General features: G+C 37.2%; 1 protein-coding gene across 1 annotated transcript in view; it reads left to right on the forward strand.

Moving 5' to 3' along the window:
- Positions 1 to 14,502, forward strand: part of LOC125128675 (uncharacterized) — a 31,652-nt gene that overhangs the window by 2,651 nt on the left and 14,499 nt on the right. Inside the window, exon 3 of the mRNA XM_047782861.1 lies at positions 2,416 to 2,583. Coding sequence (XP_047638817.1) covers positions 2,416 to 2,583 — 168 coding nt within the window. The remainder of the gene's footprint in view (positions 1 to 2,415; positions 2,584 to 14,502) is intronic.

Raw genomic sequence — 14,502 nt, forward strand, 5'->3', positions numbered from 1 at the left:
TACTCCCACATAACTTTAGACAAAATTGCCTATCAGTGTCTTCTCATAAGCTACACATTAATCAGAAACTAAGTCAAATACATAGAAAGTCTTCTCTACAATCAAATTTACATTTCATTCCAAAAGCAACAGTAATAAAACTATGTGAACTGACAGAGCTAGTAATAGATTACCTGATTTTAAGTGGGTAGCTATAGACTAAGACTATGGCAATGTCTACCAGCATATTTTGATGGACTTGCTTTAGTTTGTGCAGTTAAAAAGTTATTTAGATCAATATGTACTGTAACAATGAATATGATGATTTCACTGTCATCAGTGTCAGACAAGATTTTTCTTTTATCAGCGTGACCCACTTAGGAAATTTACACTAAAGTTTATTATAAGTCCCAGTTAAAAGACCACAAAGACAACCATTTAACTTAAACCACAGAATTCATCCCCAAATGACTCTGTAACAAGTAAACTCACTATAAAAGTTGCTTCTCCCTTTGAACTGCTTTCTACTTAGCCTTCACCAATTTCTATTCTCTACTACTAGACAGGCTATTTTTAAAAAGCACCCAAGTCCTCAAGAAATCCCCAAAAGAAAACCTAATATAAATTTAATACTAAATTCAGAACCATACATACCTGCTGGTCTGCTTAGAATATGTGTACACAGTTTTTGGTATTCTCAGTAATTCACAAGATCAGTGACTTTGCTCATGTAAAATCCCTTTTTCAGAACTAATGGACAACATGCAGGAAAGAACTTTCTATTGCTCGTTCTGCCTTGCTTTCGTCCCGAAGTCACTGCTGACTAAACTCTGTTCTGCTAAAATGACCAAACCCACCTACGAGGAGCCTGGCTAATGAAAAGGGGTGCCTTCTGAACAATGGAAGAATTCCTTTGCATTCAGAGAGCAGAGTTCCCATTAGAACCCCAAATCGGAGGGGCCAGTTTTACCTCTGTTTTTAATTGAGATTGTCCCAGCCTTCCTCTGTGGCACAGCGAGACAGTGCTTGTGAAATGATTAAAACGAACGTGATCTGATCAAGAGGACAGAATAATAGGAAAGGAATGCTAGGTTAGCCACTCTGCTAAATGCTGGGAAAGAAGACCTCGGTGCCCCTTTGCCTATTGTTTTTATTCTCAACTGCTCTTTAGTCATCTCATAACACTGAGTCTTTATTCCATTCTAAATGGGTTAAAAGTTGTCCGCTTATAAGGGAACGTGGTACTGAGTTACAAATCCTGTGTATATGTATGTGTGTGTGTAAATATATGAAATAAATAAAAATCCTTGAATTATATCAAGTTTCCAAAAGGTCATCACTGTCTCTGCTGTGGCCTTTTCCCCATTCCAAATCCTCTATCAATATGTCATAGTGAGTTAGGCAAAGACAAAAGAGAGGCGCAGTGTGAAAACGGCACATATATCTAATCCTGACAAAGCAATGAATAGACCTTCACAAGTATAATTATACTTGTTTATTTGTTGCCACGTACAGAGAACTGATGAAAAAAAATCCATCAAAGTGGTATTATGCAGACACCAAGAGCTTCTTTTCTTTGGCTGCTAAAGCCACATTGAAGCTTAAATTCCTTATTGTTAAATTCAGAAGAAAGGAAAAAAAAAAAGATTTTTGGCCAGACTTTTTTTTTTTTCTTCCAGTTTCAGTTGCTGACAGATCTTTTGTGTCCTAGGCTGTATTAGCTAACACTGCTACCTCATCTCTACCCATGTTGGAATTCATAATTACAAACTACTGTACAGAAGCTTTAAAAAGGGTGTGGTGTGCTGACCAAGACAGGAGGGTAGTAAAATTGGCCTTTTCTCACAGTCTGGGTTTTGATATATCAAAACTCAGGTAAAATACCTGTATAGAAGCACCAGTTACGTCAGAGTCCATCTTTGATCTCAGTCTTTTAAGTTGGTTGCTGGTGATTTTCTTTAGTCAGCTTTCTCTGCAATTTACTTATTTTAGTATATGCTTAGTATTTCATAAAAGATTGCATAATCTCTTTCCCATTGCAGCCTTAAAACTGTTAGCAAGAAGGAAGGCAAATACAAGGATGTCAAAGGATAGAAAATGTTAAGTAGAAAGATTTCAGACCCAACTATTAAGGGGCCATTATGTTCCAATAGACACCAAATCAAATAACTTAACAAAGACACATTTTTAGAGATGGGGTGGGGGGGAGCCAAATAAGCTTTTTTTTTTTTTTTTCAGGATAGAAATATATCAAAGTAAAAGCAATCTGCATAGTTAATGTTTGTGAGCTTTACAATTTAAAACAGAAAAGCTGTAATTTTTCTTTGCTGGCAATCTGGAAACACTCTGGAGTTAATTACAGCTGATTCGGAGTGAACCACACAAACAAAGACCAGTCTATGTCCAGACAATTATACTGCATTAACCAGCTTACAGCTTCCTGCTGATGTTTCAGGGCTCTTCTGTTACACCCTTCTACCTTCCCAGCACGAGAGAAAATGCTTCTGCAAGAAGGAATTAATGAACAGAGCTGCAAAAGAATGTGTGACGACCTCTCCTGACACGGCAAAAACTTTCCACCCATGTCACGACAAAGGGGAGAAGGTAATTAAGTTTGAATAGAAGGATGTAACCAAATATAGGAAGCATCCAAACCAAGCACATTTTTAAAGAGGGAAAGTTTACAAAGACAAACCAGCATGTGTAAGTCGACGAAGTCATTTTCCTCCGTTGTCCTCTCATCTTTCTCTTTAAAACCTAAATTTGCTGTGCAATACGGCTTGATTTCCTTCTCTATAAACAGGACCCTTAGAATGGATGCTTAGCGCTCTTCTGCCTCTCATTTTTTCTTTCCCTTCCTCTTCCTCTCGTTCCTGTTCCAGCCTCGCTTTCCCTCATTCTCTCTCTAAATCTCCATGGACTGCATATGACAATTACACATCATTAAACATATGTGTCAGAGAACTGAAGAGCAAAGGTACACTTTCCCAATGAGTCCCCTAGTCCTTAATTTGATTATCTGTAGGAAATAGGAGTTTTTCTTGGGTTTTCTTTGAAACTTTATTTATTTATTTTTTCTTTGCAACTTTAATCAAACTCCAGTTACTTTCCTTAGAGAGAAATCAATGATCTCTCCTTAACCAAATTACACTGTTATATGACTCATTTTATTTGTTTGCTTCGGGAAAATTTCATAATCAGTGAGCAAGATGGACCTAATACTTTAGCTATCCTCTGTAAACAAACTTTGGTCCTTTTAACCAATCTAGTGGATTTCTAATTTTCTTATTCATTCTAATTGAAAATGAATAGTTTGCATTGGTGTGAGACAAGGATATGAACTGTAATTACGCTCAATGCCTCTTTCTGATTCTTTCTTTGATACTGTTTTGCTAGTATTCCAGCTGACATTGGGGCTTCGTAGTGATTGCTTCATTAAAGGGTAAGGATGTCCTAATCAGCTAAAGCATTACTAGAAAGCTATTGTTTGCCAATACTGTGAGAATATACAGACTATTTTTTGCTTTTTTGCTTTCTTTATATAAGACAAAGGTACCTCTGAATGCCATTGCCCAGCCATAGTTAAGTATTAATCATCTTCCTTTTATCTCATCTATGCAAAGTAGGATTAGAGTTAAATGACTGTATGGTCCGTTGCCATTTTTCCTCCCTAAATAAATATGAATCTATAAATCATCAGGTATTATGTTAAAATACATATAAATAGATTCTCTGGAAATACTAAAAGGCTGTGCAAATTAGTCACTTTTACAAAGCATCTCAGTAATGGACAGAATCATTTTTCCCTTCTCAGATCCCTCTTCCTCCATTCCCACCATATTTGAAAGTTCAAGTAAATAATACTTGGAAATACAAGGCTTAAACATGGAACCTTTTAGTTTTCCTTGGGAAAAAAAATAGACTGAATCAATCATTTTTAGAAATGTATAAATCATATTTGCCGTTTTTCATACATGTGCATTTCTGGTCTTTAAAATGTAATTGACTAATCTCTCTGGCATACATATATTTAAGAATGTTTAATTGATACATCTTTTAAGTTGTCACCTAGGAACATTTTAAAAATTCATCTTAATTGGTTTTATTAAGGTTAATATAACTATAGAATATTTGGCTTCAAAAACAGATTTACCAGATTAGTGAAAACCATTCCACACATATACTTTGCTCATGGGCAAGGTAAAGACGATATTTCCTAACATGTACATGAATTTTTTTCTTCTTTGCCTATTAATGTATAAAATTCATTATTGAAATCCTGATAACTAAATATTTAAAGGAGAAAACAATAGTATAGTTATTTATTTCATGATTCCCACCAATATAATCTCATAGCCAATACAACATAAGTGTAGTAGTGTGTACATTCTTACTATTTTCTTTTTTTGAAAAATGTCATTCCTTACAGGCTAAACCTACCATAATTATCTTCATAAAATTAATCACAGGTCAGGTATTCCTGCAAACATTCCTATTCCCTGAGCAATGATTTCACATGATTTCAAAATAGTTTTAATGAAGAAAGTTATATGCATAATTTCTTAAATCACTACCAAGTGCCTCTTACTATCCAAGACTCTTAGAGACTATCAAATACAAGTCTCTATATTCTATGTAGCTATTTAAAATCATTTTATATTAAAAACCACATTAGTACCAACATAATAGAGAACATAAGCGGAAGGCCAGGTTTTTCTGGATGAAATATTGGCAAATTTATGTTTGATCACTAAGATTGTTGGTTATTTTATTTATATTATGAAGAGCCTTGTGTTTGCTTTTTGTGTATGTGGGGGGGGGGGGTTGTTTTGCTTTGTTTTGGCCTGAGAGTTAATTTGACTGCTGTCCATAAGTGAAATGAGCAATTCAGTAATTAACTTTTGTGTTTTAAATGTATGAACTTTAATTAGATTTCATTATAAACAAACAAACGTCAACCATAATTATAAGCTCCTTGGTTTACCCACATATTATCCCTTTTCAAACAAACTTGATGTCAGACAAATTAAAATCAAGCAGCCAGCAATTTTGAGTTGAATTTTACATGATCTGCTGGTAACCTGATTACTTTAACTTCAATATCATTACAGGAAAAGTATTTCAGGAAAAATAATGACAAGAATTCCAACAGGAGACAAACTTAATTGTATTGATTCAAAAGATGCATGTTCATAGGAACCATGTTGAAGGAATAATGTTATCTCAAATCTACAGTTTCTATTAAAATGAAATTGTCCAGCATGAAAGAGGCAATTAAGATTAGTGTCTGCAGAACTAGAGATACTAAACTAACTAAATAATTACCCGGGCCCAATTATCTTATACTTTAAGTAGCAAAATATCAGTGTGGAGTAACTATAAGGCATGGGGTTTGCAGGTTTATTTACTGACTGGTGTATCTATTAGGACTAAGAACAAGTGGAGCTGTCAGGACATAATGAAGGTAAATGATTAGTTAGCACCAAGCCTGAACTCTTCTTCAATGCAATAAGAGTTAATTAAAGTTTACCACCAAACATCAACCAAAGCAGGATGTTGATCAGGTTTCAGCATTAAGTGCAAACAGACAATAGTTGGCAGCAATTAGTGCAGCTATCAAATGACATGCAATGATAATTATACATTTAAAACTGCTAAAGAGCTGGGGGAAAAACTAATCAGCCTCTTTGACGACAAATACTCAAAGGGCAGGAAACAGGTATCAGATTATTTCACTTTAACACTGTAAATCAATAGAATTAAACAAGAAAAGGTTGCATGGGTACATTATCTGAAAGAGAACAGTTCGCTGGATCCAAAATGAAATAAATCTGCTAGTACTGGTCTATCAAAGATAAGAACTTCTGTGGCTAAAGAAAATCAGTTACTTTTCAATTAAAGTTTCAGAGTGAAGTCTGTATAGAGAAAGTTTAGCTTCTGGGTTTTGTGTAAAGTCAACAATGCAACAAGTATTTCCCCATTCATTCTTGCTATTTAAATTGAGTATTGACTTCCACTCTTAAGATACTGTCAAAGGTACTTTATGCCTGAATATTACCTTTGTGTCCTCCAATACTATCTCCCTGAAATAGTTTTCCATGTTGGGATCAAAACTCTTTGAATATAGCTAAATTTCAAACAAAAGCCAGAGATGCATGTTTAGTGCATGTTACTGCAGGTCTTCCTTTGATTCCTCTCAAATCTACTGCTTCAGTCTTGCTGGAATCAATGAGCTTGTATATAACACATCCCTTAAAATACTGTTAATAAATCACCTCCTTTTTTACCATCCTTTCTGGCCTGTAGCCAAAAGCATGGCTCCAGAAATGTGCCCATCCTCATGACCCACCCACCCCCACCCCCACCCCCCGCTCTCCCTTTTCCCAACTAATTCTGTTATGCTAAGGATTTGAACACAGTGTTGGCTAATCCCAATATTTCCCTGGAGCTAAATCTAAGCCATGGCTGACTCAGAGCGCAAAAAAAATGTCTTTCTCCAAAAGCCCTTTCGCCCCCTTCAGCAGTCATACACTCATTGGTCCTGACATTTTCACTTCAGCCATGACAAATGAGCTGATGACTCTGATGTGACTGCACGGGAGGATGGCTTTATCTAAAGATATATCATTAACTCTCATCACCATCTCCTAATATGGCTCTTCTGGGTTAATGTGTTGTGAAAATTTGAGGAAATTTTTGTGTAAATATATGCACTTTAAGGAGGAAGAGACCAACTTCATCAAAAGGAGAAAAGGGAAGCCAGGGTGGACAGGATCACAGAAGGGGAAGGAAAAAAAAAAAAAAGACCAGCATTAACTAAATGTTGCTCTGGGGATTTAAGCAACTCGACTCAGCCTCTGCCCCAGTGCAAACCAGCCGGCTGACTGTCTCTTAAAGGCCCCGTCCCCTCACCATGGGCGGCTGGAGCAGAGCATAATCTGTGAAGTGGCACAAATAAAGCTTCTCAGATGAACACGGCTAATCAACCCGCAAGCCCATTTGTTTGTTTCTGTCCCCATACAGGACATATTTTATTCGTGAACCCTTAATTCCCTGTGTTATTAAATCTCCCTAAATTCATTTTAATGGGAAAAGCGATTGTCAAAACCCCTTTTCCTCTGAGATCATTGTGTTCTTCAATTAGAAAGAAGCAATCTTTTCCCAGCCATTATTCAATGTGGGATGCTTCACGCTTTCAAGAGAGGGGAAAGGCAAGTTTTTCCATTTAGCTTGAATACCACAACCTTTAGGTTAAGTTAGAACCCAAGTTCCAGTTACATCGTTCTTGTTGTGTATACTGTGGAGTTTACAGAGGAGATACTTGTCATAACCTCTTCTCTCAATTCATCTGAGGACACACAGCCAATCAGAGTCAACTGTAGCATAACAGACCTCGGGGAAAGGAGGTCAGGCTTTGAGGTAAAGTGCTATTCACTATTGGACCATGCAAGGAGCTCTTTATTCCTGTTCTTATTGGCATCAGTCCCCCTTACTAGAGCAAGAACAAAGCCAAGTGCTCGTGTGAGGTTTATGAATAAATCAGAGGTGAGCCACTTTAAGTGCTGCCCATGATTTCCTTGTTGACAGTGAGCACTTAAACAGGCTTCTATGACCAGCAACTTCTGGCAAACCGCAATGATTCCTAATCTGCACCCTGCCTCATTTCAAGAACTAAATGGCCCGCCCCATTTTTTTTCCTGCAAGTTTTCACCTTTCAGGCAATTCTGGCCCTCTCTCCAGCAGTTTAGCTTTTCAATCCCAGGGCCGTCAGCTGGGCCTCGGGGGTCATCCTGGAAATTGAATACAACTGAAAATGTTCCTTTGCTTGGAAAAATGCCACCCCCTCCACAACAAATCTCTGGCATAACAGAAATGATTCTCATATTAATATCATAGAATCTTTAGATATGGGAGGAGCTAAGCCAACTAAGGTAAAAAACCTTAAAGGATTTGCTGAAGGGGACACAGACACACACACACACACACACACACACACACACACACAAAGTTAGATTCTCATTGGCTGTGCTCTGTAGTCAAACGATGTTTCCCAGGAAGTTCTCTGAGCTTCAGTTTTCCTGTGGTTTAAACAAGGAGATTGTGCTACATCCTTTCCGACTGCAACAATCTATGGTTCCAATATAAAACCCATTTAGATTGTGCTGGAAGATTGTCTTCCCTATGGAAGTTTCCAAGATAGACCCAAATGTTTTTAAGGTAATATTTTTTTTTCAATATCTGGATTTCAAGAGGAGAGGTATATCCCAGTAGTATAGTAAACTGAAGTGCTCTATTTATGTTTTTAATTAGCAATCATTTTTTTTTCACATATTCAATAGCTATGTACTGAGGATATTTACCAAGGTTATTTGCCAATATTTCCATTATGGGGAATACAGTGACTAAACAGGCATGGGTGCTGCCCTCATGAAGGCTGAAATTTATTTGAGGAGACACTTAAACAACCGTCATGAAAAATGCCAAGGTGCTAATTATTTTCTTTTGATGAAATATACCCTTACCCTATCAGTATTCAATAAATGCTCAGCCTTAAATAAATGTGCTTCAAATGAATTTTCAAGTCCAGGGCCATTTATAAATGACCAGAACACAGGCAAGGCACACACTTTAATTTTGAAGAGAAACCTGAGGAAAGATTATGCACCAAATATATGTACATGTCAAACAAAAAATCAATCTTAAATCTGGGAAATTGCTATCTGAAATACATTTATATTTTCCATAGAAATACAAATAATAATTTTAAATGTATGTGTTACATGTACCACAAAGGGAAATTATTAGATATTTAAAAACCAAAAAGAAAAACCATAATAGAAATAGATTTTAGTTTAGATGGTCGAAAAATTGCATTGATAGATGTATTAACCCTTAGAGTGAATCTTATCATCTTTGAACCTGGGCCGTCCTCCTCTGAATAATGCATTCCTATGGACAGATAATGGCAAGTGATCTCCTCCACGAGACAAACCAAGAGGAGACTCATAACTTGGCTATAAAATTCCCAGAAGAAAATTTAAGGGTTCTATAATATTACTGGGATATTAATAACTGGATCTTTCCCCTAGGTTGGTATAAATTTTGGTCAGCAGGGTGCCATCTAAATAGTATTTATTCTTCTTTCATGACATATCAAAATATCATAACACCAAGTGAATAGGAAGGCATTTCTATGGCATCTAATCCAGTTTGGGGAAAACCTCTCATTCAAAGGCTTTCAAACAGGCAGAGTCAGGATCAACACTGAAATAAGTTTTGTGGTCTTTTCTATTATTGTATACCACGATCAGCCTGGAATCTTGAGTTCCTGTGAACAGACTAAGATCTGACTTACTTAAACACTTTTCCTGTTCTGATTTGCTTCTTATAAAAAGACCCCAGAAATGCATTAAACATCTAGAAGCCCCTCAGAACCCAAGCAACCTGTGATGATGGAGAGTCAGATAATAAGGTGGAAGACTGTCTGCCTAGATGTCACCTGGGTATCTGTCAAGGAGAAAATAGGAGAAGGAGGTTACTACCTTTTTTTCCCTAGTTCTCAGCCATACCCCTTGCCTAATGCCTATCTCCCTTGTCAAGGAGCAAGGCATCGCTACTTAAAGGTCTATGTAGATTTGCTTTATCAAATATTCTTCAGTACAACTTTATATTAAATCCAGCTCTTGAAAATAAAGAAAAGAGGAAGAAAGGGTATTAGGGGCTGTCTATAGCCACTTATTTTAATGTTCACAACACTTTAGTCTTATGTAATCTCTACAGCAACTTTGAGATACAAATGAGAAATCTGAGGCTCCGAAAGATTAAATAACTTGGATAAGGCCATCGGTCAAAAGAATTTAATCCAAGTGTCTAATAGATCTAATATGATTTCTGTTGGTCATTGAATTGTCAAAAAGTAGAGTAGATTTTCAACTATCTAAGGCTTAAACTCATTTCAAAAGGAAAAAGGAATCCAAAGTAAACAGAATCAAAAGAATGTCTAGTTTTAAACTAGACTTCATTCTTTCTGTACACTGTGCTGCCTCTAAAACATCACGGCGTTGTGTTCACTTACTTTCCTCAGACAAAACAGAAACCTCTTGCTTCTTCACACCGTGTTCATGATTGTTAAGAATTGTTAAGTCACTTAGCTCATCGGTCCTCTTATGAATCACAGACTCATCTTGACCATTCAAAGCACCTAGTCTCACCTCCTACTTAAAGCAAAAACATACTACAGTCAGGTCACAGTGACAAGAGGCCATCCAGATTCTGCGTGTCTCCCTTCAGTAAACAGAGAACTCACTCTCGCAGACGAGACAGTATCGCTGTTGGATAACCAATGCACCTTTCCCCTGTTTCCACCACCGTTGTATCCATTCTTAGAACAATCCTTTTCCAAGCAGCCAGTACAGTTGAGTGACCGTGGGTCCAAGAGTTGGGGCAATGGGGTTCTTGTCCTGACACTTTCCTCCCTTGCTAGCTGACTCAGCAAAGATGTCTCCAGAATTCAACGACCCCATATTTTAAATGAGCTGGTTGAACTGAAGTCCTAACACAGTTCCCAGGATTTAGCACTTTGATAATTTCCTGTTGTCGTACCACCCTACCTGCCTTTTTCGGTTGCGATCGTGTTGGCCAGTTCTTAGAAAATGAAAGAAATTTAGTCTATGGTGGGAAATTGCACGGGCTACCCCTATAAATACATCTAAAGAGGAAAAAGAGTCACTGCCATGGAAAGAGAGTGGAAGTGTGTGTGTGTGTGTGTATGTGTGTATGCACTCTTTGTATCTCTTAAACCAAAAGAGATGACTTACTCAATTCATTAGTGGGCTGATTTTAAGTATTAATTGCCTTATTCCTAAATGTCTGGGGGGAAAGAACTAAGAACTATATTTTAGAAATTCACATTAAGAAAGACTTTCAGGTTTAAGGAAGCTACTTTGGGAAATGACTGGGCTTCTTCAATTGATTCTTCCAATCAGGCAAAATGTAAGGTTCTTTATAAACTCCCCGCTTAGAAAGTTTTGTTTTGTTAATAGTACAACCAGGTGGTATACACCAGCTCATGTGTTTTTGTATTTTAACATTGTTAAAGCTATGGATTTCCTTTCTTCTTTAGAGTGAAGGAAAAGAATTTTATGGACAGTTATAAAATGCATATTTTAACCCAAAAGTCAATTTTTCCTGGTTAAAATGATTTAGATCTGAGTCAATGCTTGCAGAAAGCGTTCTGTTTTTATGGCTAGAACACAATGGAATCTATAAACTTCGTCTTTAGAGGTACGGTGCTATAATGTGTACCGTTCAGAAATTATCAACTGTGCACTGCTGTATCCCCAGGACAAGCAAACATTGGAAATGATCAATCATCTAAATATATGATGCTAGTGCGTGAACCCCTGACCTGAATGACTAAAACACCTACTCAGGACTTGTCTTGGCCCATCAGGGCATTATGACATTTTAACTAAGTCGAGATGCCCAAATTCTTAAATCGTATTTATTTTTTCAATCTCTAGAATGTTAATGTGGCTAATGATATCAGAGATAAGCTGCCTGCAAACTCTGATTGTAGTGTCAAAGCCCATTTTTAAGTTATGTGCAGACATTCAAACGTGCCTCAAAGTGGCAAACATTTTTATTTCACTCACAAACCTTTAAAAGAGTTTCTTCTTGGGTGGGGGAGGGGGGCAGTGCAGGCTGTGGAGCAGCCGCTCTTGGACTGAGGATTGTATGTCAGACGTGAAACCCTATCAAACTTTCCAGGCAACTTGTGAACCTCTGAAACTAGGGAATTAACAGAACATCAAATCCAGCAAGATCACACGGGGAACAATCCGTATGCAAGAAAATAATGCCATTGAGCCCTCATTAAAAGACCATTTTGTCCTTAGCCATCAAAGACTGTGAGTGCACTAAGATCTCGGCTATATCATCAGGGATAACTAAAACAAGTGCCAAGAGAAATTGTGCACTTTTAGTTCTCACATGCGTCCATCTGTTCACATATAAACATATATTCTGCTTTCTGTCTGATTCCCAAAATCTTGATATCAGAATACCCTGGGCTTTTGCCCATTTCCTAAGAATGCAGACATCACATAAGCTACTATTAACCCATGTGTGATCCACTTCCATGGTGGCTGGAAAGCTGCCAGTTACAACACATGGTGCTTGGTTAACAATGTCTTAAAATATAAATGAATTTATTTTTTAAATTAACACATTCTTCTTATGGAAATACCTTAATAAGCCCTGCTGCATGTCAAAGAATAGCCTCCATGTGGATTTTTTTGTTCTTTTAAGACTTTTTGCAAGCATATCATAAAGTTAACCATAAAAGTTTCTGAAACAATCCAGAATTTCTTGACAAATTTTTTAAAGGACTCTAGTAAAGAATTTGGGTGATCTTTATATAGCAAAGATCAAACAGTTTTTCCCTTACAATATTCTGTAGTTAAGAGGCAACCCTTATACTTTAATTTACGTGCAAACACTTCTTATTTCCCAAGTTTCCATGTAACCCGCTTAATGGTACCTCAGCAACTCAACCGTTACAGTGATGAGGCAAAGAGAAGTTCTACAATCTAGCAACAAAACCAGTTAGGCTCATATTTGGTGGAATCTTTCAATCCTGCTCTGGGGCAGGCTTCAACGGCTCATTTGTGGTGACCCCAATTCGGAAAGAGCTTGTTTAAAATGTATACATATAAATAATTATCCACACTGCATTTGATTTACATATGTACAAAAGAGCCAATTCCCACCTTTGAAAGTGTCTTAACACTTATGGTATTTTAACTGCCCTAATTATGGTTAAAGGAACATCATTAAGAGCCCTGATCATATTGTCAACTGATAACCAGTTACAGCCCTAACCAGTGACAAGGGAAAACCCTACTGCAGATGTTTCCAAGAGCACTGAGACACTTTAAAAAAGGCTTATCTCTAAATGAAATATAGAGCAACATGAAGATGCATTAGATCCAAAGAAAATAACTCTGTATCCTCTTCCACCTGCCCTTCCAGCCACAAAAGCTGACAGGCCACTTAAACTGTTAATATTGCCAAAAATCACAATATACAACTCCTTCCCAAGTGAGGTGCTCTACCAACTGAGACAACAATTATTTATTACTGGTGGAGGGGGCACTATATCCTCCATTATTAACTAAATGAGATATCCACACCATCCTATTGGCCCCTTCTGAAACAACTGTTTTTGCCAGCAAAGTGCTGGGAATTCTTAATACCCAATAGTCAATATTTGGCTAGCCTAGCATGTTTCTAAAAACTCTTCTACATACAAACCTCTGTTTATCATCCTCTAGCTGTACCACTGTCATACATATTACTTCCCGAAGATGATGAAAACTCAGGGCATCTTACAAAGTTGCTGAAACCTGAGCCCCTGCTTGTTTTCTCAAGTCTTGGACAAACATAACTTTAGGGAGAGCACAGCATAGGCATAAAGAAAGAGGAGCCTGCATTTTCATCTTCCTTTCATCTTAGTCATTCAGTCAGCCATTCAGAACCCTATTCAACAGAGCTTTTCATTATGCAAAAAAATGCTAATCCTTTTCCGATGCTTTCACACTTGTATAAACCCCCATTCCTTCCACTGAAAAGCAATTATATCAGTTTACCTTTCTGTCAAAAACAGGATTAATATTCCAATAACAGAATTTCCTTTCTGTTCCTATCTTTTTGCTTTAGGAAACCAGAGATTATTAGTCGAGGCATTCTTCGAACAAGAATACATTATTTTAAATATGATTATGTTAACCAATGAGCGGGAAAAGGAGAATAATCAGAAGAAGAAAAAGTCCTCCAGTTCCTGCAGAAACTCTTTTCTGTGCCAGAACTGACCTTCCCATTGCAGATGCCCAAAGACACAGAGCCTCACTCTGGTCTATTAATCAGAAACAAATTATGAAAGAATGTAGCTGGACTGGTTGACACTATCCTGTCTTGGGAGATTCAGAAACAGCCTAGTAACAATGTCCTCTTCATGGGTAATGAACAGCCATGACAAATAGGGCAGAGAAACCCTTTATTTGCATATGCAAATTCCCACACAAGGGAAACATGTACAAACAAGTGTCATTGTAAGGTGGATTAGGCAAACAACCCTTTCTTTTTAGGACATTCTGCAGCCCAGGACATTAGTCAGCACAATTAAACCAGTCTCCATGGAGACTAATGAAATTTCACCCTGGTATGAGTTAAATTAGATAGCTAGTTATGTGTTTCCACTGTCCAACTTGAAATCCATTATTGTTTCAGAACAATACTGCAATTGTGCCTAGCTGATCTTTGCCAGCTCAACAAGCTTCTAAGTTGACAATTTGCATATGTTAATATAATTAAGCACTAATTACATGAAACTTGTACATATTCACATGCACTTTCCCTGGGCGCTTTTCAGTTTGAACCTTGGCCAAGTCTTTAACCCTTAGAATAGTTTTAGAGGGAAGAAAACTCTGCCTGTGGGTACAGCCCCTAGGCAGACACAGAAAG

This window comes from Phacochoerus africanus, chromosome 6 (genome assembly GCF_016906955.1).
Source record: "Phacochoerus africanus isolate WHEZ1 chromosome 6, ROS_Pafr_v1, whole genome shotgun sequence".
In the NCBI taxonomy this organism is placed as follows: Eukaryota; Metazoa; Chordata; class Mammalia; order Artiodactyla; family Suidae; genus Phacochoerus; species Phacochoerus africanus.